This window comes from Ziziphus jujuba, chromosome 1 (assembly GCF_031755915.1).
Source record: "Ziziphus jujuba cultivar Dongzao chromosome 1, ASM3175591v1".
Taxonomy (NCBI): domain Eukaryota; kingdom Viridiplantae; phylum Streptophyta; class Magnoliopsida; order Rosales; family Rhamnaceae; genus Ziziphus; species Ziziphus jujuba.
In genome coordinates, this window is record NC_083379.1 from 45400762 (window position 1) to 45425926 (window position 25165).

General features: G+C 32.1%; 5 protein-coding genes across 8 annotated transcripts; all 5 read left to right on the forward strand.

Moving 5' to 3' along the window:
• Positions 1-739: 739 nt before the first annotated feature.
• On the forward strand, positions 740-7330 carry LOC107406718 (palmitoyl-acyl carrier protein thioesterase, chloroplastic). Of its 2 annotated transcripts, XR_007240517.2 has the most exons (12): positions 740-1153; positions 1257-1438; positions 1525-1658; positions 1905-2018; positions 2108-2285; positions 2391-2459; positions 3990-4146; positions 4248-4381; positions 4555-4668; positions 4805-4982; positions 5101-5169; positions 5273-7330. XR_007240517.2 is itself a non-coding variant. In XM_016013893.4 (7 exons), exons 1-7 carry the CDS (start codon positions 949-951, stop codon positions 2948-2950), a joined length of 1122 nt encoding a protein of 373 aa, XP_015869379.1. In that variant the 5' UTR covers positions 740-948; the 3' UTR covers positions 2951-3089. The 2 variants fall into 2 exon arrangements, 1 of the variants encoding a protein (XP_015869379.1); XM_016013893.4 differs by lacking the exons at positions 3990-4146; positions 4248-4381; positions 4555-4668; ... (1 more) ...; positions 5101-5169; positions 5273-7330 and adding an exon at positions 2711-3089.
• Positions 4818-5518, forward strand: LOC125418208 (palmitoyl-acyl carrier protein thioesterase, chloroplastic-like). Its single transcript, XM_060814511.1, has 2 exons — positions 4818-4982; positions 5273-5518. Exons 1-2 carry the CDS (start codon positions 4818-4820, stop codon positions 5516-5518), a joined length of 411 nt encoding a protein of 136 aa, XP_060670494.1.
• Positions 7331-11027: 3697 nt separating the features above from the next.
• Positions 11028-13563, forward strand: LOC107406654 (palmitoyl-acyl carrier protein thioesterase, chloroplastic-like). The gene is made up of 7 exons (XM_048464690.2): positions 11028-11847; positions 11931-12121; positions 12235-12368; positions 12468-12581; positions 12725-12905; positions 12979-13047; positions 13142-13563. The coding sequence occupies exons 1-7, from the start codon at positions 11619-11621 to the stop codon at positions 13361-13363; spliced, it is 1140 nt and encodes a 379-aa protein (XP_048320647.2). The 5' UTR covers positions 11028-11618; the 3' UTR covers positions 13364-13563.
• A 1387-nt stretch (positions 13564-14950) lies between these two features.
• Positions 14951-17884, forward strand: LOC107406660 (palmitoyl-acyl carrier protein thioesterase, chloroplastic). Of its 3 annotated transcripts, none has more exons than XM_048467467.2 (8): positions 14951-15198; positions 15622-15997; positions 16081-16271; positions 16385-16518; positions 16618-16731; positions 16866-17046; positions 17120-17188; positions 17274-17884. In XM_048467467.2, exons 2-8 carry the CDS (start codon positions 15793-15795, stop codon positions 17511-17513), a joined length of 1134 nt encoding a protein of 377 aa, XP_048323424.2. In that variant the 5' UTR covers positions 14951-15198; positions 15622-15792; the 3' UTR covers positions 17514-17884. The 3 variants fall into 3 exon arrangements, with proteins under 3 accessions (XP_048323424.2, XP_048323363.2, XP_048323394.2); XM_048467406.2 differs by having other exon boundaries at positions 15636-15997; XM_048467437.2 differs by having other exon boundaries at positions 15668-15997.
• A 4654-nt stretch (positions 17885-22538) lies between these two features.
• LOC125420663 (palmitoyl-acyl carrier protein thioesterase, chloroplastic) lies at positions 22539-24807 on the forward strand. The gene is made up of 7 exons (XM_048467392.2): positions 22539-22796; positions 22983-23170; positions 23321-23457; positions 23584-23697; positions 23861-24041; positions 24155-24223; positions 24315-24807. The coding sequence occupies exons 1-7, from the start codon at positions 22610-22612 to the stop codon at positions 24540-24542; spliced, it is 1104 nt and encodes a 367-aa protein (XP_048323349.1). The 5' UTR covers positions 22539-22609; the 3' UTR covers positions 24543-24807.
• The last annotated feature ends 358 nt before the right edge of the window (positions 24808-25165 follow it).

The following is a 25165-nucleotide window of genomic DNA, read 5'->3' on the forward strand; positions in this document are numbered from 1 at the left end:
AATACTATAAACTCCGGTGAAAATGATCGGATTGTTTTCACAACTTTAATGATCCAATTACCCTCTAATATTGGGGGGGAAAAAAAAAAAACAAAAATAAAATTATTCTAAAAGCCATAGTACGGGTATTTTGAGTTAAAAAAAGGACAAAATGGAATTGGCAGAGACTATATCTTTTCATTGAAGGTTAGCCAGCAGAATTATATATATATGTACATAAGTTTCTTTTTCCTTTTTTTTTTTTTTTTGGGTAAACAAATAATAAATATAAGTTGCTCCTTGCAAATTTTGGCATTCTTCACAGAGTTTCAGAACCAGGTAACAATTCTGCTTTCTCTCCATGGGTGAAGCTTTTGCATACGTACTTACTTCCAAAAATAGCTACCAACTGATAAGTGACATTAATTTGATTTATTTTAGTCTTTCTAATTCATTTACCACAAGTACTCCGTTAGCTTTTTCTGTCACTAGCTCCAATCCATCAAGGATTTATAATAATTACATCATATATACATATATATATATATATATGTATAGTATTTCCTTTTTTATTTTGAAAATGTGTAGAAAGTGCATGCATCACTTTTCTTTTATATATATATATATATATATCGACGAATGCATTTCCTGATTCCATAATATGTGTGTTATGGGGGCATATATTCGCTTGCTGTGGGCCAATACTTTACATGTCATATATATATATATATATATAACAGAAGAACAAACTGCATGACTACTACTCAATCAGCATCATCAAAGGTTTTGTCTTTTAATTTTCTGTATTTTCATAAAGAGAATTAATACTTGTGCAGATTCAAGCATAAATTGGACAAAATGCTAACAAATATTCTGTGAAACTGCATTAAGTGATTGTTTTCCGTAGCCAGCTTCTGTGATAAAATCAAGTAAAATTACAATCACAATTTCTCATATACATCTCTGATCATGACCATGGTAGAGCATTTGTCTGTTTCAAGATCCTTCACGATGCTATTACCATATTATTCAACTTCCTCTGCAATGAAGAGAAGAACAATTCGTTGCGTTGACAGCTCAACTAGTACCAGTGAAATTAAGCCAAACTCTATCCCAGCTGCCACTCCTTTACAACTTAATCTCAGTGCTGCAGAGTCTTCCAAGAAGATCAAAGGTTCATGATAAAGAAAAACCCAAAAAAAAAATCAGATCCTTCGTCTGAGTTGTACATGACTTTTTTATTTGCTAATGTTATTACAAATTTTTTTTTTTGGTAGCTGTTGAGGAAAGGCTGGAAAGATTTAATTGGAAATCAAAGCAGCTTGATAAGATTGTTGAAATATTCAGTGGAAGGTTGCTGGAATGTGGTCTTGTTTTCGAGCAAAACTTCTTGATCAGATCATCTGAGCTGGGCGCTGATTCGAAAGCATCTATAGGAGCCTTAACTAATATTCTACAGGTTTTACAATGTTACTTAATTAGTTTAATGTAAAACCGATTATGTGATGTAAAAATGAATGATTTACCTATATTTCTTCCATGAAGGAATCAGCACTGAACCACGTCAAAGGCGCTGGGATTCTGGCTGAGGGTTTTGGTTCAACTCCAGAGATGAGTAGAAGAAATCTGATATGGGTGGTTTATAGGATGCAGATTGTGGTTGATAGCTATCCTTCATGGTAAAACTATTAGTCTCTACCAATATATGGTTCATATATTAAATAATCTCCTAGTATTCGAAATTATACGAGGACTTTTTCTATGTTGCCTATGTATACGTTTACTTTTGTAAGTTCCATAGGCCATTGGACAAGATCTGTTTTTGCTAAACAAACTGCAAGTAAAATTTACTGCAGTATTTTTCTCCTTGGAAGAAGAAAATTTTTAAAGCATTTGACATTGCTTTTTTGTTTGTCTTCATAAAGGGGTGATGTTATTCAAGTAAACACTTGGACCTGTGCATCGGGAAGGAATGGCATGCGCCGTGAATGGATTGTCCGTGATTATAAGACAGGGAAAACTCTGCTTCGAGCTGCCTGGTTGAAAATTTCCGTTCATAATAATTTGATTTGTTTAGTAGTAGTAGTAGTAATGCAATTACTTATTTATCCATGTTGGCTATATGAAGTGTGTATGTGATGATGAATAAGACGACAAGAAAAATATCAAAGTTCATAAAGGAAATCAGGGAGGAAACTAAAAACATTTTCATGGAGATTACTGAGCCAATAATCAATCATGAGGATGCCAAAAAACTAAGGGCATTGGATGTTGACACAGCAGATAATGTCCAAGCAGGTTTATTGGTATGTTTCTAATTCAGTTTTTGTATATATCAAGATCATGCTGGCTTTTTCTTTAAGCAAATTCTCTGTTCTTGATTAGTTTTGTTACTGGAAATTAAAATGCAGCCTAAATGGAGCGATCTAGACGTCAATCAACATGTGAAGCATGTCAAATACATTGAATGGATTCTCGAGGTACATCTTTTATGCCCTGCTTCTTACTCATTTGAGTGCATATGTCTAGCACAAAAATGACTCAGAAAATCTATGATTTTCTAGAAGCATCAAGTTTGTGAGCATATTTGATTAAGGAGATGTTAATATCTGTGACAGTTTTACCATTAGCAGTTCAAAATAAGGTCTTATTAGCTATGAGTTGTGATATTCTCTCCTTGAAAATATGCCAACTCTTCTTATTTTCATTATAAAAATAAACTTGTTGTCAGAGTGCACCTCGGTGGATATTAGAGACACATGAGCTCTCCATTATGACCTTGGAGTTTCAGAAGGAATGTGGGATGAATACTTCACTGCAGTCTTTATCTGCAGTTGCTAACAGAGATGACCATCGTCATCACAATAATAAACATAACGATGAGGTTGAGTTGGAGCACACCATTCGTGTTGAAAATGAGTCCCAAATATTATTGAAGGGAAGGACCATGTGGCTGCTCAAAATTTCTTAGTGCTTAGATCATCAATATAGAGACATCTCAGCAATTAATCTCAATTTCAATTTCAATCTTAATCTCAAATGTCTGCTATATAGCTTCTTCTACTTGAATGCTTAAACGAAATAATTATCAAACCAGCTTAATTTATTCATATTTAGCATGCCAGATGTACACTTCTCAATTCCAATTAAGAAAGAAAAAAATGCAGATTTCTTCTCAATAATGGAATCATTATTATTGTTATTATCAAAATAAAAATAAAACTAAAAAAATCATGACTTGCGTACTACGTTTTGAATAATAAAAACCAAAAAATTAATATGTGCAAGTATATAAGTTGGTTTCAAATGGTAGTCCTCACATTACAAATCATATCAGAACCAGGTGTGAGTATCACTTAATCCTTTCCATTACAAAATATTGTCTTTCTTTCTCGGTTTTTCTTTTACTAAATATATAATTTATTTCTAGTATGCGAAAGCCAATTTTCCAATGCTCATATTTTTAAAGCATACAGGGGTTTCCTTCTCTTCTCACCAAAGAAGTAACAATAGTGATAATCTGCACTTTTCCTATGTTTCCTATTTCAGGTTAATACAGAACTTAATTTTCCTTGTTTTGCAAAACTCAACACAGTCCAGATACATAATATATATCTAGGTCCATCTTAAACAATATTGTTTAATTACTATCTCTTTTCTTGAATCGGAGAAACGTACAAAGCTAGCATAGTTAGGAACAGAAATAGTTATTCTGGTGTAAGAATAGTTTATCAATCACAATGCTAATGCATTTGGCTGCTCCAAGAACTTTCATTGTTAATTCAATGCCCTATCCAACCTCACCTTCAATTACTAAAAGCACAATTAGTACTCGGGGAGGAATAGGCAGCAGCCTAATTGAGATTGACCGAAACAGGCCAAACTTTCCTGGTAAAGTTCTTAGTCAACAGGCTTTGCTCCAAATACTAGTTTACAGTTTGGTGTGAATGTGTTTCCCGACATGAAGCAATAATCTGTTTGATAATATCATTGCACTGTTCTGTTTTCAGTTACTGAGAAACCAAAGCAACCAGAAAATATAGCTGATAATATCTTCAGAGGAAGGTTGCTGCAGGGTTTGTTTTCCAGCAAAACTTCTCGATTAGATTATCTGAGCTTGGTCATGATGCCAAAGCATCCATTGGGGCCTTGATTCATATTTTACAGGTTTTTACATCAATATTGTTAATTTTAACTTTCAATGGAAAACCTTATTTTGTGAATAATGAAATGAAATATATTGATCTCTTTTTTGGCTCCTGAGGAAGGATTCTGCACTGAACCACTGCAAGAGCTCGGGGATTAGGATGGAGAATTTCTGTTCAACACCAGAAATGAGCAGAAGAAATCTCATGTGGGTTGTCTACAGGATGCAGATTGCAGTAGCTAGCTATCCTTCATGGTAAGCAACTCCATGATCAAAAATATATATATATGATTTCTTATTTTGCAAGTAATGAAAAGATATTAGACAATTTTTCTTTGGAACAACCAAAAGTGAACTTTTATTATTGCAGTATTTTAGAAGTTGGAAGAGTACTTAACAGCACTCACATGTTTTGTGTCTTGTAAAAGGGCTGATGACATTCAAATAGACACTTGAATGTGTGCATCAGGAAAGAATGGTATGCGCCGTGAATGGATTGTTCGTGATTACAAAACAGGGGAAACTCTGCTTCGAGCAGTCTGGTAAAAAAATCAATCGATCTGTAGTAATTCAGTTATCTACCTGGCCCGATTTTGCTGGCTTCTTCTGATCATGTTGGCTCTCTCTCTCTCTCTCTCTCTATATATATATATATATATATATATAATATACATGCAGTGTGTATGTGATGATGAATAAGAAGACTAGAAAACTGTCCAAGTTCATAGAGGAAATCAGGGAGGAAATGCAGGGCATCTTTATGGACATTACTGATCCAATCATTGGTGACGAGTATGGCAAAAATTTAAGGGAATTGGATGCTGACACAGCAGATATTGTCCGAACAGGTTTAGTGGTATGTCTCTAATCTCTTAGTTTTAAAAATAGATCTTGTTGAAGCTATTTTTTCTTTAATCCTTACTCTTCTTGGCTACTTCTCTTAATTTGTACTAATTAACTAATGCAAAAAGCAGCCTACATGGAGTGATCTGGATTTCAATCAACATGTGAACCATGTCAAATATATTAACTGGATTCTTGAGGTTCGACCATTTTTTATTTTTCTCTGCATATTATCACCGTCCTCATTGCTGGATCATCAAGTTTTCAATGCGAGTTATTGATAATAATATAACATTTTGTCAGAGTGCTCCTGATTCGATATTAGAAACTCACAAGCTCTCGGCTATGACGTTGGAGTTCTGGAAGGAATGTGGGATGAATAGTTGCCTTCAGTCTTTATCTGCACTTGCCACAAAAGATGAGCTTCCTCATCGCTCTACGCAAAATTATAAAGGGGTTGAGCTGGAGTTGGACCACACCATTCGTCTTGAAAATCAACCTCAGATATTATTGAAGGGGAGGACAATTTGGCTGCCCAAAACTTTTTAGATGCTGGCAATTTTCAATTGTCTGACTGCTACCTAGTTAGCTTATACTTGAATTCCTTATGTATTTTGATTATATACATGTACCTGCTACATGAAGGATCAATATTGACCTAGAAGTTTCTAGAATTAACTAGTATATTTGATATACTTGGTTGGAAGTAGAGCATTGGAATTTGAAAAAAAAAAAATCTAAAATTGAGGATGAGAGCAAGGACATAGTGGAGAAGTCTAGAAGCTTTGAGTAGGCCAAAGCAACCGACTTTGTCAAGTATAAAAGGAAGCTTTGGCTTCCCTGCTTGGTGAGCTACACAAGTGAGCTCCAAGGAGGCTCTCGGTTGGTGTGAGTGAAAGAGCTACTCAATTGAGAAGAGTAGGCTCCTAGAGAGAGAAAGAGAGAGAGAGAGAGCTCTCATGTTATAGTTAGTAAATAATGTTAGGTGTTTATGTGTTGGTGTCTAAAAGGTTATCATGTGTGTGGGTCCTGCTGCATATATGAGTATTCTATAGTGTGTTTATGTATTTGTTTTTTTTAAAATTATTAATATAAGAGAATTGATTTATTTTCTCCCCCAACAATTTGGTATCAGAGCGGGGTAAGAGTCAATGGGATAATAGTTTAAAGGGTTTAGTAAGTTTTGGTGTCTTGCTTGGTATAAAAGAGTGGTATGTAAGAGTTTGTTAGGGATCAAGGCATGAGCATTGGTGACCACAATATTGGAGGGAACGGTCAAAGACCATATGGTGAACGGTTAGAGACCACAAGTGCCAGAGGATGGTCAAGGACCATGAAGTTGTGAGGCAATCAGGGATCGCGGTGATGCATGGAGGCAGTCTAGGACTGCGGTGGCAAGAGGTGGTCAAGAATCGTTGTTGGTGGAGCTTCGTATGATCGTGCACAATCTGGGATTGTGGAGCTTGCTGTTTAGGACCAAGCTTGTTTGGTGCGTGAGCGGACCACCAAACCACGATGAATGACCTTCAAAAAGATAGAAGGTATGTGGAAGCTCAATAGCATAGATTACAATATATGTGGTCGTTGCAGGGATAGAATTTCTGGGAGATCGTTGGAGGTGACAAGATTATGTCGCTGGTGAATGTCGTTGCTTTGATGAAGTGGGAGATCAAAGCTAGTAAGGCATGATGGTAATTAAGACTACCATCGAGGAGATAATTTGGGAGCCTACTGGAGATGCCAAGACACCAAAGGAAGAATGTGATAATTTTTCAGCACTCAAGAAGAAAAGAAAGAATGGGAAGTCAATATTGAGGGGGAGAATTGAAGGATCAATATTGACCTAGAAGTTTCTAGAATTAACTAGTATATTTGATATACTTGGTTGGAAGTAGAGCATTGGAATTTGAAAAAAAAAAAATCTAAAATTGAGGATGAGAGCAAGGACATAGTGGAGAAGTCTAGAAGCTTTGAGTAGGCCAAAGCAACCGACTTTGTCAAGTATAAAAAGAAGCTTTGGCTTCCCTGCTTGGTGAGCTACACAAGTGAGCTCCAAGGAGGCTCTCGGTTGGTGTGAGTGAAAGAGCTACTCAATTGAGAAGAGTAGGCTCCTAGAGAGAGAAAGAGAGAGAGAGAGAGCTCTCATGTTATAGTTAGTAAATAATGTTAGGTGTTTATGTGTTGGTGTCTAAAAGGTTATCATGTATGTGGGTCCTGCTGCATATATGAGTATTCTATAGTGTGTTTATGTATTTGTTTTTTTTAAATTATTAATATAAGAGAATTGATTTATTTTCTCCCCCAACACTGCAGAGGCATATGCATATAATGATTAAATAAAACAATTGGCATGTTAAACAATTTATAGTTTATTTTATTCAGTCATGACTCGTGAGGCTGTTTCTGTGTGAAAGGTTGATTTAATTTGGTCATTTCTTTTATTAGCATTAATATTCTTGATCATATATTGCCCTACAATATCAAATCGTGTGCTGGTAGATAGTCAAGGAAGCTGCTAAACTTTCTCTAAAGGGTTACAGTATGAATATTAATAAAGGATTAGTAGCTTGATAGAGATGATTCAAACTAACCTTTTAATTTCAATGAAGATCCATTTGGTTTTCAAATAAAGAAAAACCAAAAATAGTAGCTAATCACTGCTAGTTAAGTCACCTTCTAATATATCCAACTATACGTTAACATATTGAGTGCCGGAGTTGAAGATAACATTTATATGAAGAATGCAATATGCATATATCATAATTAGTAGAAGATATTGATATTGATATGTCATAATTAGTAGAAGAATTTGAAATTCCAAAGTAAGAAGTTTTGGCCCCATGTATATAAAATAACAAAACAAATCCAAACGATCATACTGCTTGAAAACCGTATGATTTCATTAATTGGTTCTCTTATTTAGATCTATACACCATATGATAACAAGCAGAAAGGTACCAAAATCATAAAAAAGCAAAAAATTCTATCCGCTCTTGCTCATCCAGAATGGTGCGTATCTTGCAACTGTTTTATATATTTAAGAAAGATAAACAAAAATAAACTCCAATGACAGGTGTGCTTAGTTAATTTATCATATATCTTCCTTATGATTAGAAACTGAAAAAAAGGGTTGCAAGTAATATTTTAGGGTATAGGGAATAATATAAATAAGCTGGTTGCAAATTGTAGTATCTAATTCCAACACTTTCAGAGAGTAGGTGACCTTTCGGTTTTATTAAAATTCCACTCCATTACTAATTATATATCTATTCCAGCTACTATTGCATAAAAATGTAATTTGGGATGACAAGTATAGTGCAATCTCTATCAGCAGTCGCCAACGATCGCCCTCCTTCTGACTTTACACAAAGTGAAAGGGTTGAGTTGGAGCACACTCTTTGCCTTTCAAAACCAATCACTCATATTATTGAGGGGAAGGACCATTTGGATGCCAAAAACTACTAATAAGTTACAACCAGACTCAAACAGACACAGTCTCTGACCATTTCTAATTGTCTGTTTCTATGTTAATGCCTTCTGGGCATAAATCACTATGCCAAACTAGAAGCACGCAAATTTAAAGCATAATGATGGAAATAAGGTTCCTCTTATCATTATATGTTAACTAAGAATAACAATTGCTTGGAGAAGAAGAAGAAGAAGAAGAAGGATTTAAAAATTTAGTATTTGTACTAGTAGTGCGTTTTCCTGTAAGAATACCAAGGACAATTCCATACACAAGTTTTCATATGTTGTAGACTAATGGACTTCACAACTTACCAGTTTGTGAATTTAATTTCCATTCCAATATCTCAACTGATTACAAGTACAGAACAAATTTTATCATCTGCAATGCTAGCAACCCTTTTTCTTTTTTAATTAATCAAAAATCGAAATATGAAATATTATCATTTCCACCCTTTTGTTTTAATTAATCAAAAATCGAAGTATGAAATATTATCATTTCCGAGCTTATTAATAGGAAAGCAAGCTTTATATGAAAGGGTTATATATATACCTATATCGGTTAACATTATTATTTTTTATTTTTTTTAAAAACAGGCAAATGAGATAGCTGGCGATTGCCAAATTTTCCAATCGATCAATGTTCTTAACCATTTATAAAAAATTAATTAACAAAAGAAATCCAAATAATCATACTAGTTGAAAATTGCATAGTGCATTAATTGCCCCCCTTATTTAGATACGCCACAGAAGTTGCCAAAATGATCAAATCTATCCTCTCTTGTCCACTCCACCATTAATTTGGATAATGAATGTTATGGCCTTAAGTCAAAACGTGGTGCAATATATATTCAGCAACCGTTTTATATATCTAAGAAATTAAAATAATAAATAATGAACACCCGAATTGTGGGGCTTTAGTTATTATTATTATTTTTTTTTGGGGGAAAATGGGCTTTAGTTAAATTATTAGGCTATAAATATGGATACCATTTATTAATTCTAATTAATTATAAAAATGCAGATTTTTGTGGATCTATAATGATAGAACCATTTAATTTAAGAAATATCTTGCTGACGATTAAAACCGAAAAAGCGGTTGCAAGTAATATTATGTCACCCCCACGTATACGATAGGAAGTTTTTTGTTTTGGGAAAATTTAAGAGAATTTCTAATTGTAATACCAAAACAACTTTATATAGTTTCATATTTATTAAAATACTTTTTTATTTTTTTAAAATCTTAATTATTAATTTTTTTTTCTTTTTGCTTTTTTATATTGTATTTTTTGAATTTATGCATCGTACATCAAAGACAGTCACCGTCTGCTAAGAGAGTTAGTTGACCCCTTGCACTACAAAAAATAAATACATAAATCTTCTTTCTTTTTTTCTTTCTTTTTTCTTTTTTTTTTTTTTTCTCTTAATTGATTTATATATTATTTTGTACTTCAAATACCATCTACCGCTGAAAGGGTTGAAGAGGGTTACTGACAGCACCAAAAAACAGGACACCGATTGAAAAACCTTTGCGGGTGACTTTTTTCTTTTTTTCTTTTTTTTTTTTTTTAAATACAAGAACACTTTAAGATTTTCAAAAAATAAAAATAAAAATAAAAAAAGCACAAAGGGATGGTGGTCGGAATTGTGCGATACCCATCGCATCATACCATAAGCAGTGCTAACAGTCTCTTTGCTTTAATGGCAGAAAGTTTTTAAAAAAAATATTTAGTTTTTTTATTTTTTTTTATTTTGAACTATAAAGAGTATTTCCCTTTGGTTACAGGATCAACAAACACTATACCAAACCATCCACAGGGCAACACCGAAAGTGCAGTTAACCCAAAAAAAAAAAAAAAAAGTAAAAAACTATAAAGAATATTTATTTTGAAAATGCAAAATAAAAAAGGATATTTTTGGTAATTAAAATTTTCATGAGTGTAAAGAGTTTTAATGGAATTGTGAAAAGAATGTTTCGAAATTTCATCTACGCTTTCAAACTTTGATATAAATTCATTAACACCCCTAAAAAATCATAACTTATACTTTGGAGGTCTGCAAAAAATTATTATTTATCACCTTTGAAGTTGATTTTTGACTAAATTGATTCATAAAAAAATATATTTTACCATTAAATTTCAAAATAAATATCAAACTTTATTTTATGATATTTTATATAATAATATATATTAACAAATGTAATTTATTTATCCTTTTTATTTATATTGTTTATGATTATGTTTTTTTTTTAAATCTATAGTAAATGATACATTTTGTTTTTAACATACATTATTATAAATTAAATGATAGAATAATAATGTATTATTCATTTTGATACATAAAGGTAAAATAGACTTTTCATAAATCAATTTTCTCAAAAATCAACTTCAAGAGTGGTAAACAATAATTATCTAAACTTCAAGAGAGTAAGTGAGGATTTTTCAAATTTTAGAAGTGTCAATGAAATTTCTATCATACTTTGGGAGTACACAAGAAAATTTTCCTCTTACTTTTTATTTTATTTATTGATTTTTGGTTGAGTGTGTAAGGTAAGGAGTTCTATAAATAAGTTGGTTGCAAATGATAGTGTGTAATGTGTAATTCAAACAATTTCAGAAAATACTAAACAGATGGCTTTTCAGTTTTATTAATTCTGTCTCCATTTACAAACCAATGGTTTTTGTTTTCCTTTTTCTTCCATTAATTCTGTTCTGTTCTTGCTTGTTCTATTCCTAATTATATGATCTATTTCTTGCAATTTTCCAAAGTTCCATATTAATTTCTAGCTACAAACTGAGCGAGAAGCGTATTTATGTTGGCATATATTGGTTTTTGAAGTGATAATAATATGCATTATTACTTCTATTTGGTTAATATAAGACTTAATGGTCCTTGTTTTGCCGAAAGTTGAAATATCCAGGTGTATATAATTTTTCTGGTTACTAAATGCTCCATTTTAAACAATGTTTTTTTAATTACTTCATTTCATTCCCTTCTTAAATATATACTACTTTTTCAATTGCATTTTGCAGTACTCATGATGTAGGTGTTTGAATGTTTGATTACTGTTTCTTTGTTAAGACCAGGAGGAGAAGGTAGAAAGCTAGCTAGATTATTAAGGATGAGAAAACACATATTCTGGTGTAAAAAATAGCAGAATATTTTCTTCTAAAAATCCTAGTATATGTCTATATACAATTGGCAAATCACCATGCTAAAGCATTTGGCTGCTTCAAGACATTTAAAGGGCATCCCAGTGCCAATTTCAACCTTACCATCTTCAACTAGTGAAACAACAATTACTTGCAGAGGAATAAATAGCCTTACAGATACTGGTCGAAATGAGCCAAATTTTGCGCTATCGAGTGGTTTGCAGTCAAATTTAAACAGTGCGCAGCCTTCCCAGAAAGAAGGTACAAACATAGTATGTGTGTATATACGTATGTATGTATAATGTATGTATGTTTGTATGCATGTAACATAGACTTGCTTGCAGCTATTGGGAAAATGGGGTTGGAACATTTCAATTTGAAACCAACAAAACAGCCAGAAAAGAATGTAGACAATCTATTTGAAGGAAGGTTGCTGCAGGGTGGGCTTGTTTTCCAGCAAAACTTCTTGATTAGAGTATCCGAGCTTGACTCATTTGGCAAAGCATCAATAAGGGCCTTGATCAATATTTTACAGGTTTAGTGCAAAACATCCAGTGGAAGCTTATCATTGTGTGAATTGAATGAAATACATTAAATACTGAACCATTTGCAATGTATTTATCAGTTCCTGATTTCTTGTACATGAAGGAATCAGTATTTAACCACTTCAAATATGCTGGGATTCTGTCTGATGATTTCAGTTCAACACCGGAGATGAAAAAAAGAAATATGACCTGGGTTGTTTCTAGAATGCAGATTGTGGTGGATAGCTATCCTTCATGGTAAACCACACTATTATTGAAGTATTTATTTATATATTTATTGGGTCCTTAGAAGAAAATTGTCAGCACTAACTTGGTTTTGTGTACTGTAAAATTAAGGTCTGATGTGATTCAAGTAAAAACTTGGACCTGTGTGTCAGGAAGGAATGGTATGCGCCGCGATTGGATTGTGAGTGATTTCAACACAGGGGAAACTCTGCTTCGAGCAGTCTGGTAGAAAACCAAACATGTTATACTAATTCAATCATATGCACCTGCATGCAGTGTCTATTTTTTTTTTTTTTTTTTTTTTTTTGTTCTTTTTAATATCATGTTGACTATATATATATATATATATATATGTATTTGATATGCAGTGTGTATGTGATGATGAATAAGAGGACTAGAAAATTGTGCAAGTTCATTGATGAAGTCAAGGAGGAAACCAAGGGCATTTTTATGGACACTGCTGATCCAATCATCAATGACAACGAGGATGGCAGAAAACTAAGGGATTTGGATGTTGAAACTGCAGATATTGTCCACACAGGTTTATTGGTATGTATCTTATTGAGTTCTGCATATGCATATATTATTTGGTCTTATATTATGTACTTGCTAAGAAATGCAGCCCAAATGGAGTGACCTGGATTTCAATCAACATGTGAACCATGTAACATATATTGACTGGCTTCTTGAGGTACTTGGTTTTTTTCCCCCCTTTACTTCTTCACTTTCCTCATTAATTGATTTTTCTCCGTTTCTCATTTGTTTGTATAAGTTGTAATTGGCAGAGTGTTCCTCATTGGATTTTAGAGAGCAAGAAGCTGTCAAGTATAACCTTGGAATTCAGGAAGGAGTGTGGGATGAACACTGCGCTGCAGTCTATATGTACGGTTGCGAAAGATGGCTCTACAAAAAATGAAGCGGTTGAGTTGGAGCACACTATTTGCCTTGAAAAACAATCCCACATATTATTGAGGGGAAGGACATTGTGGATGCCAAAAAGAGCTTAATGAGACAATTTAAAACATGGGTGGTTTTGGTATGGATTGAAGCATAATAATGGGATTAATGGTTCTTCTTATCCTTGTATATAAATCAAAGACAATTGCTTGGAGAAGAAGATGCCGGGCTTGAATTTAGTATTTGTACTAGTAATTGTTTTCCTGCAAGAATACCATGGATAATTCCACTCCTTACTTTATGGAGATTGCTTGGAGATTGAAAAAAATACCGGTTGAGACACACCATTCCATTTTCAGATTTTATTTTTAAAAAAAAAAAGAAAAGAAAAAAAGAATATACTTGAAGACAGAGCATAGGCATGAGATTTGCTATGATCATTCGAACTTTGGCCCAATAAATATCCATTTCAGCCGTCTTTTCACCTCAAAAGGCTTTGCTTTCGGTTTCAATCTATACAACTTTTGGTAGGTTTCAGTTATAGTACAATTTAGGGAAATTTGGCCCCATTCTTATATTTTAAAAGCCCAAAAAAATAAATTAATTAAACTTCATCATTTTTATATTATTTTTTGGCTCGTAAGAACTTGATAATGTTGAGATACATCTCTCTCCTTAATATTTTGTGTTGTTTCTCATACAATAGGACTTGACGTTTCTATTAAACATTTGGGGACAAATAAAAAATAATCAAATTCACTATTTGTTGAAAAAGACAGGAAAATCAGATGAAAGGCAAAAAATAAAAAATCAAATATAATTATTCCATATTTTGGTAATTAGGAATAATATTCCATCAAGAACAACAGTTTGTCTCCTATGCCAATATTCCATCAAAAACCTTCTTTACGTTGGAGAAAAAAACAAATATATATATATATTATAAGGTCAGTTTTTTTATCCAAAATACTTGTATAAATTTTTGTCTTGAAACCTCTATTTCATTTACACAGGGATAAGATGCAATAAGGCACTAAAAGACAGGTAAAATAAATAAAGAAAGAAAGACACACCATGTTACATGTTATTGGAGGAAAATCCCAGAGGAAGGTGTCCACAAAAAGAGTATGATCTCCCAAAGATCTTGGCCGTTCAAATATGGCTTGACCACGTGCCATAATTCTGATTGTTGAGCTTTTTAATACCTCTATCAACTTGAAGGTCTCCCATTGTGATTACTGAAAATTCCTACAGCACTATACAAACTTAATCTTTGACTGCACGGCCATGAAGAAAAAACTACCACAAAGTCGAACTTGGACGGCCTTGCTCTGATACCAAAAATATTGAAGACAAAGGACTAAAGAGTAAACCAAAATATTGATTTTTATTAATTAATAGAAAATTAGTACACTCACTCACACAAATGAGCAACACACACCCACTTAATTTTTTATGGCCTACAGTAGGACACAACACAAAACACATTTTACACTCTTCTCACATAAAGGACACACTCACAACACTTCACGTAAAGCACTCACTCTTTCTTTTTCTATTATTGTTGGACGAGACAAAAACACATACATCATCACCTTTTTATAGAAGTGAAAGTTGGTTGTGGATGCTTCTAGAGTTGACATATTAATATTTTAATATTATTATTATTATTATTATTTTCATCGAGTCTTAGACACCAGCTGCCTAGCACCACTCTTGAGGAAAATCAAGATAATTTTAGACCCTTCTACCTTAAGTAGTTGAGCATTCTTATCTGCTTCTACGAAAAGACGGATTCAAATCACACAAATGGATTCAAATCACACAAATACATGAGGATTTTGAATTTGTTAAGAAAAAAAATTGAGGAATTCTATAAATAAGTTGGTTGCAAATGGTATTGTGTAATGTGTAATTCAAACAATTTCAGAAAGTACTAAAACAGGTGGCTTTTCAGTTTTATTAATTCTCTCTCGATTTACAAAGCAATGGTTTTTGTTTTGTTTTGTTTTCCTTTTTCTTCCATTAATTCCTTTCTGCTCTTGCTTGTTCTATTCCTAATTATATGTTCTATTTCTTGCAACTTTCCAAAGGTCCATATTAATCTCTATCTACAAACTGAGCGAGAAGCATATTTATGTAGGCACATATTGGTTTTTGAAGTGATAATAATATGCATTATTACTTCAATTTGGTTTCGTATTTTAGGTTAATATATGACTTAATGGTCCTTGTTTTCCCGAAAGTTGAAATATCCGGGTGTATATAATTTGTCTGGTTGCTAAATGCTCCATTTTTAACAATGTTTTAATTACTTCATTTCATTCCCTTTTTAAACATATACTACTTTTTCATTTACATTTTGCAGTACTCATGATGTAGGTGTTTGATTACTGTTTCTTTGTTGAGACCAGGAGGAGAAGATAGAAAGCTAGCCAGATTATTGAGGATGAGATAACACATATTCTGGTGTAAAAAATAGCGGAATATTTTCTCCTAAAAATCCTAGTATATATTTATATATAATTAGTAAATCACCATGCTGAAGCATTTGGCTGCTCCAAGACCTTTAAAGGGTGTACCAGTGCCAATTTCAACCTTACCATCTTCAACTAATGAAACAACAATTAATTGCAGAGGAATAAGAGCTAGCCTTACAGATTCTGGTCGAAATAAGCCAAATTTTCCGCTATCGAGTAGTTTACAGTCAAATTTAAACAGTTCGCAGCCTTACCAGAAAGAAGGTACAAACATAGTATGCATGCATATACGTATGTATGTATAATGTATGTATGTTTGTATGCATGTAACATGGACTTGCTTGCAGCTATTGGGAAAATGGGGTTGGAACATTTCAATTTGAAACCAACAAAACAGCCAGAAAAGAATGTAGACAATCTATTTGAAGGAAGGTTGCTGCAGGGTGGGCTTGTTTTCCAGCAAAACTTCTCGATTAGAGTATCCGAGCTTGACTCATTTGGCAAAGCATCAATAAGGGCCTTGATCAATATTTTACAGGTTTAGTGCAAAGCATCCAGTGAAAGCTTATCATTGTGTGAATTGAGTGAAATACATTAAATATTGAACCATTTGCTATGTATTTAACAGTTCCTGATTTCTTGTACATGAAGGAATTAGCATTTAACCACTTCAAATATGCTGGGATTCTGTCTGATGATTTCGGTTCAACACCGGAGATGAAAAAAAGAAATATGACCTGGATTGTTTCTAGAATGCAGATTGTGGTGGATAGTTATCCTTCATGGTAAACCACACTATTATTGAAGTATTTATTTATATATTTATTGGGTCCTTGGAAGACAATTATCAGCACTAACTTGGTTTTATGTACTGTAAAATTAAGGTCTGATGTGATTCAAGTAAAAACTTGGACCTGTGTGTCAGGAAGGAATGGTATGCGCCGCGATTGGATTGTGAGTGATTTCAACACAGGGGAAACTCTGCTTCGAGCAGTCTGGTAGAAAACCAAACATGTTATACTAATTCAATCATATGCACCTGCATGCAGTGTCTATTTTTTAATTTTTAATTTTTGTTCTTTTTAATATCATGTTGACTATATATATATATATATATATATTTGATATGCAGTGTGTATGTGATGATGAATAAGAGGACTAGAAAATTGTGCAAGTTCATTAATGAAGTCAAGGAGGAAACCAAGGGCATTTTTATGGACACTGCTGATCCAATCATCGATGACAAGGAGGATGGCAGAAAACTAAGGGATTTGGATGTCGAAACTGCAGATATTGTCCACACAGGTTTATTGGTAGGTATCTTATTGAGTTCTGCATATGCATATATTATTTGGTCTTATGATATGTACTCGCTGAGAAATGCAGCCCAAATGGAGTGACCTGGATTTCAATCAACATGTGAACCATGTAACATATATTGACTGGCTTCTTGAGGTACTTGGTTTTTTCCCCCCCTTTACTTCCTCATTAATTGATTCTTCTCCATTTCTCATTTGTTTATATAAGTTGTAATTGGCAGAGTGTTCCTCATTGGATTTTAGAGAGCCAGAAGCTGTCAAGTATAACCTTGGAATTCAGGAAGGAGTGTGGGATGAACACTGTGCTGCAGTCTTTATGTACGGTTGCAAGAGATGGCTCTACAAAAAGTGAAGGGGTTGAGCTGGAGCACACTATTTGCCTTGAAAAACAATCCCACATATTATTGAGGGGAAGGACATCGTGGATGCCAAAAAGTGCTCAATTAGAAACTAAACTCTAAAACAGACGCAATTTCTGACCAATTCTAATTGTAAGTCTATTTCTTTTGAGGATATATCACTATGCCCAACTAGAAAGAGAATTTAAAACATGGGTGGTTTTGGTAAGCATTGAAGCATAATAATGGAATTAATGGTTCTTCTTATCCTTGTATATAAATCAAAGACAATTGCTTGGATAAGAAGATGCCGGGTTTGAATTTAGTATTTGTACTAGTAATTGTTTTCATGTAAGAATACCATGGATAATTCCATTCCTTACTTAATAGAGATTGCTTGGAGATTGAAAAAAATCCCGGTCGAGACATACCATTCCATTTTCAGATTTTATTTTTAAAAAAATAATAAATTAAAAAGAATATACTTGAAGACAGAGCATGGGCATGAGATTTGCTATGGCATATACTTGAAGACAGAGCATGGGCATGAGATTTGCTATGGCATATACTTGAAGACAGAGCATGGGCATGAGATTTGCTATGACACTTCCATAAGCCATGATCACTCGAACTTTGGCCCAATAAATATCCATTTCAGCCGTCTTTTCACTTCATAAGGCTTTGCTTTCGGATTCAATCTATATCACTTTTGGTAGGTTTCAGTTATGGTAATTTAGGGAAATTTGGCCCCTCATATATTTTAAAAGCCCAAAAAGATAAATTAATTAAACTTCATCATTTTTATATTATTTTTTGGCGCGTAAGAACTTTATAGATATATATATATATATATATATATATATATATATATATATTTTTTTTTTTTTTATTCTTTGCTTGTGTGGTTAGGCCCCCAGGGACCCTTGAGATAAAAAATTAAAAAAAAAATTAAAAAAAAATAAAAAAGAGAAAAAAATCCTGCCGAGTGTATTTATATGTGTAGCTGGTGCTATAATGAGTTGTGTAATTTGTCATGAATGCCAATCAAATTCACCATTTGTTGAAAAAGACGGGAAAATCAGATGAAAGACAAAAAATAAAAATTTAAATTAAAAAAAAATCAAATATAATTATTCCATATTTTGGTAATTAAGAATAATATTCCATCAAAAACAACAGTTTGTGTCTTATGCCAATATTCCATCAAAAACCTTCTTTAGGTTGGAGAAAAAAACAAACATATATATTATACGGTCAGTTTTTATCCAAAAATCTTGTGTAAATTTTTGTCTGGAAACCTCTATTTCATTTACATAGGGATGAGATGTAATTGGAGGTCTTTTTGGATAAAAATTTGTTCAGAAATTCTGACTAAAAAATTGGCTATATACACAGATAGAGAGAAAGAGAAGTAGAGGTAGAAACACAACTTGACAGAAATAGATAATTAATATTAATGAACAGTATTATATATCTACTAATTAATTAGTTTTGAATACAGATCCTCCTTTTATTAATTTATTAACTCATGAATCGCAAGGAGTTCTCTCTCTCTCTCTCTCTCTCTCTCTCTCTATTTATATATGATGCAGATCCTCCTTTTATTAATTTATTAACTCATGAATCGCAAGGAGTTCTCTCTCTCTCTCTCTATTTTTATATATATATATATACACAATTATGCTTTTATCAAGTCCAGCAGATAGTTTTATGATTAGAATTTATTTTTTTCAACTATTAGGTCATTTCAACGGAAAAGATTTTAAAATATATATATAATTCGAATTCTTACAAGATTTATAAAATTTTAATAAGTCATTAAATATATATATTAAGTTGTTAATTAATTTTTATACTTTCAAACAATTTAACAATCTAAGGGTTAATAAAAAAACCTTGATGCGAAAAGTGGATATAATATGAGACCAAATAAACATATATATATATATATATATAAGTTTTCTCTCTCCAGCAAATTTGTACGAAAATTTGTACGGGAAAATGCTTATTTGCCTTACCCACATATGTACAGGTGTAATCTTCAGTGGGATAACCTTGCAACAGTTACATAATTACATACATGATGTAGTGTAACAAACCACTTATCATCAAATAGGTAATAATATTTATTTGAGATTCAAATACTTTGTCAAGTATCATTACACAAGATTATAGATCATTAAATTTATATTACAAGTGATAATAAAAAAAATAATATGGATGATATAACATAAACGTTACATACCATTTTCTCCTTCGACAAAATGTCCTAGATAATAGAATGAGATATGTATATATAGGAAACTTTCAAAGTACAAAGATATTTGATAAAACAAATCATCTTGGTTTTTGATTAAATACATTCAAAGATGATAAATATTGAAAAATTATAGTAATTATTTCCATAATTTATATATCATTAGATCTACCCATTTAATAGAAAAAATGATATTTACTAAAAATTTTTGTCAAATATATCGGTATACGGTGCTTATATATATATATATATATATATTTTGGTTATCTCGGTGTGCTATAAGTTGTGCTATAAGGATATGGTTTAAGCTGATGCATTTAATTTGTAGATCATATTTTATAGTCTCATATATTTGCATGATAGAAAACGAAACAAAACAGTCAAAATTAAAATTTTAATCGAAATTTGTTGATGTTGTGATGTTAACGGTTGTTATATTACAGTCTAGAAAGCTTTGAGTTTGAAACCTAATTAACATAATTGGTTTAAACTCACTTGGTTTAAATAACGGCTGTTATTTAGACTCACTTGGTTTTCTTACATGAAAATAACATAATGCGGCGGAAATCTGAAATCAAGTTAACCTTTTCTTGTTGTTGAAAATAATAATAATAATAAAAAAGTACTCTTCTTGTTCCAGCAGTTGACAATAAACAAATATATTTTTTCGACAAATTAGAAAGAGAGGATTTTAATACAATCCAATCTGAAAATTATTGATGACTTGACAAGTAACATTATTATTGGTGTGAAATCTTGAATATAAATTAACCATAATATTCTTGGTCCACGGCTTAACAGTTAAAATTAAGTCTTCTTCTAGAGAAATGGATTATTGTCCATATATATATATATATATATATGTATATTTGGAATTCAGATTATAATTGTCTATGTTATCACATCGATCAACAATTTTATATCTTTGCTTCTTTTTTTCTTTTTTTTTTTTGTTTTTTTAACCCTATGTCTCTATCAAAATAAAATATATATTTTTCAAATCATCAATATCAATTGAATTGATTAAGGAGTGAAACTGAAAACAATGTAACAAAAAAAGTGAGAATCAAAATGTTGAATATTCATGACCTCATCAAAGCTATCGAACTATATATAGTCATATTAATTAATCAAGCTATTCAACCACGCTCAAACTACAAAAAGTCGTTACCGAGCCACCTTCAAATTGCCCAAATATTCCAATTAGATGTTAACATATTGCCCGCTAGAGTTGAAGAACACACAATAACATATCACATGCTTAGGACAAGATCTAAAATTAAAAATTATCTGTTGACATCAAGGTAACATATTTTTGAAGAATATATCTCATATAAGTCAATATATATTTGTATGTATTTATATGTGTGATTGAATACGTTCGTATATATGAAATCCTTTATATATAGGTATGAATGAAGATTTTCAACAAATATAATTTTCCACGTGTCATGCCTCAGGAGCATCATTATCGATCCATGATCCAAGCATTAATTGCAATCATTTAATAAACTTAAAAAAAATCAGATTCTATTATATGGACAGTATTATTGTATGAATTGTACATATGTGAGGCATGCAATAAACATGCTAAATATTTATAAGCAATATGCACAACAATTAAAAATTATAAGATATTCAATTGGTCCTCTTAAATAAGTGGACCTGCAGCATAACTAAGAATAAATGAAGGCTCGGAAATAATGAAATCAAATTAATTCCCTTCTAGACCGTGTAACATTTGGATCATGAATATGTCATGGGTGGCAAGAGTGCTGCAAGCTAGCTACAACTTGTTTCATACTAGCCTCCAATAAACAATTTCCACACTATACCGTGTAACATTTGGAACATGCATATATGAATATATCATGGGTTTTGTATGAATTTTTAATTCACAATACTAAAAACTCAAAAAATATATATCAGATTTATTTCTATTTTATGAATAAGTATTGTATTAATTTTAATTTACATATGCAAGCTAGGCATGCAATAAACATGCTAAATATTTATTAAAGAGCCAATAATATTCATAACAGTTAAAAATTATATGATTCATTTGGCCCTCTTAAATAAAATTTTATATTCACCCACATATATATTTAAAGATTAATCAGAATTTTTAGGAAATTTGGATCATAAATATGTGACAAGCTACAACCCCTTTCATATTTAGTAACTAATTAAAGTAAATTAACAATTTAAAGTTCTATAATTTAGCTGCTCGCGCAAGCTAGATGACCATTTCAACATCGTAATTTAACGTAAATACACACACACACACACACACACACACATACACAGAGATGTCGTCTTAATAATGGAATCATCATCAATATAGATAAACTAAAAAATTGGTCACATGCATAGCGCGCGGTTTGGATTAAAAATCAATAAATCAGTTGCAGTCGAAATTTCTCTGCGGCGGTGGGTAGCTCATCGATCATTATATAAGAACGTTGCGATGTGTAATCTTCATCAGCTTCCCTACCAATTTCATAACCAGGTGATCATATAGCTTAATTTCAGTGTTTACTAATTCTCTCATTTTCATTATGAATTAATACTTTTGCATTATTATCAAAAGAAAAAATAATACTTTTTGCGTTGATGGCCTTAGTGTTTATGTTCCTTCCTATTCCTTGTTACTATCCTACCTAGCTAGAAATTCTAAGTGGCATATATACGTTTGTTTTTTTTTTTTTTTTTTTTTGTCCCCTTAATTTCTACAACAAAGATATTAATAACTTGCTGATTGGTTAATTAATTTTGGTATATATTTATGGTTTATGTGACTTAATTGTCTTTGTAATTAATTTCACCAAAATTACAATCTCCATTATTAACAATTATTAATTACCGTCTCTTTCTCATACAGGAGGATCGCGCACGTACTTATCCTAGCTTTAGAAGATCTGATTACTGTCTCCCAATATATATATATATATATATAACCACCATGCTAACGAACTTGGCTGCTCCAAGACCATTCATGGAGATTATAACAGTACCACATTATTCAACCTCAGCTTCGATTAATAAAACAACAATCATTACGGCCTCATGCGGAGGAAATTATCCAAACTCTGTTCCATCCAATACTACTTTACACTTTAATGTTGCAGCTGGGCTGACCAAGAACCAAGGTAGCAAGCTAGCTAGCTAGCAAATTTACAGCTTGCCATTATATATATATATATATATATGGAAGATATTTACAACTGTTGCCTTGGTATATATGGAACATTATTGATTGACTCTCAATATACGTATATATATATATATATGTGTGTGTATATATTGAACAATATATATATGTATATATGATGCAGCTATTGGAAAAAATTTCAATTTGAAACCAACAAGCTGGCAGGCTGCTGAGAAGATTGTTGTTGAGGACATATTTGGAGGAAGGTTGCTTCAGGGCGGGCTTGTTTTTCAGCAGAACTTCTTGATTAGAGTATCTGAGCTTGGACCTGATTGCAAAGCATCCATAGAAGCCTTGATTAATATTTTGCAGGTTTTTACAATAAATTAATATTAGCACTTATTTTGATTAATATTATATCGTCAACCATTTATAATTACCTTTTTTCAAATTAATAATGCTCCTGATTGAATTAATTTGGGAATATATATATATATATATATATATATATATTACATGAAGGAATCAGCAATGAACCACTTCAAAAGTGCCGGTCTTATGGCTAAGGAGGTCGGTGCATCAACACCTGAGATGAGCAGAAGAAATCTGATTTGGGTTGTCTATAGGATGAAGATTGTGGTGGAAAGCTATCCTTCATGGTAATAATATATCACAATTGAGTGTATAGTATAATCTTTTTTATTAATAGTCATTTCAGTATTAGATTTTTGTCCTAATAAAAAAACAGTTTATTGACCTAACTAAATGTGATGTCTTATAACAAGGGCTGATATGATTCAAGTAGAAACATGGACCTGTGCATCAGGAAGGAATGGCATGCGCCGTGACTGGATTGTCCGCGATTACAAAACTGGGAAAACTCTGCTTCGAGCATTCTGGTTGAAAATTTTTTATCCTTAAATTTTAATTTAATATGATCAACCAAGTTATATTTTGTAATTCAATCATATAAACGTACCTGAATATTATTATTAGCTTTTTTTTTCCTTCTTTTTTTTTTTTTTAATATCATGTTTGCAATGTATATTTGCATGTATGCAGTGTATACCTAATGATGAATAAGAGGACAAGAAAATTGTCAAAGTTCATAGAGGAAGTAAGGGAGGAAACAAAGAGCATATTTATGGAAATTACTGATCCAACCATCGACGATAATGAGGATGACAGAAAACTAAGGGAATTGGATTTTGACACAGCAGATCATGTCCAATCAGGTTTGTTGGTATGTATTATCTACATTGATGAAGACTGTTAATTTGGTGCTATTTTTCTTATAAGCCTTGCTTAATCTCTCTACTTGTATATATATATATATATATATACTTAAAAATACAGCCTAAAAGGAGCGATATGGATTTCAATCAACATGTGAACCATGTAAAATACATTGACTGGATTCTTGAGGTACATCAATTTTTTCCCCCTGCTTCTTTTCAGTACCTTTTTTTTTTTTTTTTTTTTTTGGTATAATGATTTACTGAATTGTAATTGGCAGAGTGTTCCTCATTGGATATTAGAGAGCCGGAAAATGACAAGTATAACCTTGGAGTTCATGAAGGAGTGTGGGATGGACAGTGTGCTGGAATCTTTATGTGCTTTTTCCTGCAGAGCAGGGTGTACAAAAAGCGAAGGGATTGAGTTGGAGCATACCATTCGCCTTCAAAACCAATCCCATATAATATTGAGAGGAAGGACCACGTGGATGCCTAATCATCCAAAATAAACATGTTAAACAATCACCCGAAAGTACCATCTTATAAGTGTCTGATTCTTATAAATCAAAGCCTTGCTTTTTGGTCAAACAAAAAATCAGGCAACTAAAACATAAATCAATTTATTAATGTTTTAAACATAACGATTTGGAATATTGGTTTCTCTCTTTGACTTTATACATGTATAAGAAGGATAATTGCAATGCTAGAAGTTGGGTTTTGGAGTGAAATATTTGTACCCTAATACATTTTATTGTAAGATATTACCAAGGACAATTTCAGTCACCTTTTTTTTTTTTTTTCTTTTTTTTTTTTTTTCTTTTTTTCTTTTTTTCTTTTTTTCAAATATGCTGTTGACTTCTCAACCTACAATTTGATTTTCCAATTATTGGCTCCATAACAAATAAAAGATGGAATTGTAATTTAAAGAAAAGGGAAAGAGGCCTGACCTAAGCGTTGCTATGGGAGTCCCATGGGCGTCGATCCATCAATACCCGGGCCCATTAAATGTCCATTACAATCGTCACTCCAAGAGGGGCTTTTGTTTCAAGCCTCAACCGAATATTGCTCACATTTTCTTGACCAAAAGGTCAAAAAATAAATAAATAAATATTATTATCTCAGTGGATTTTTT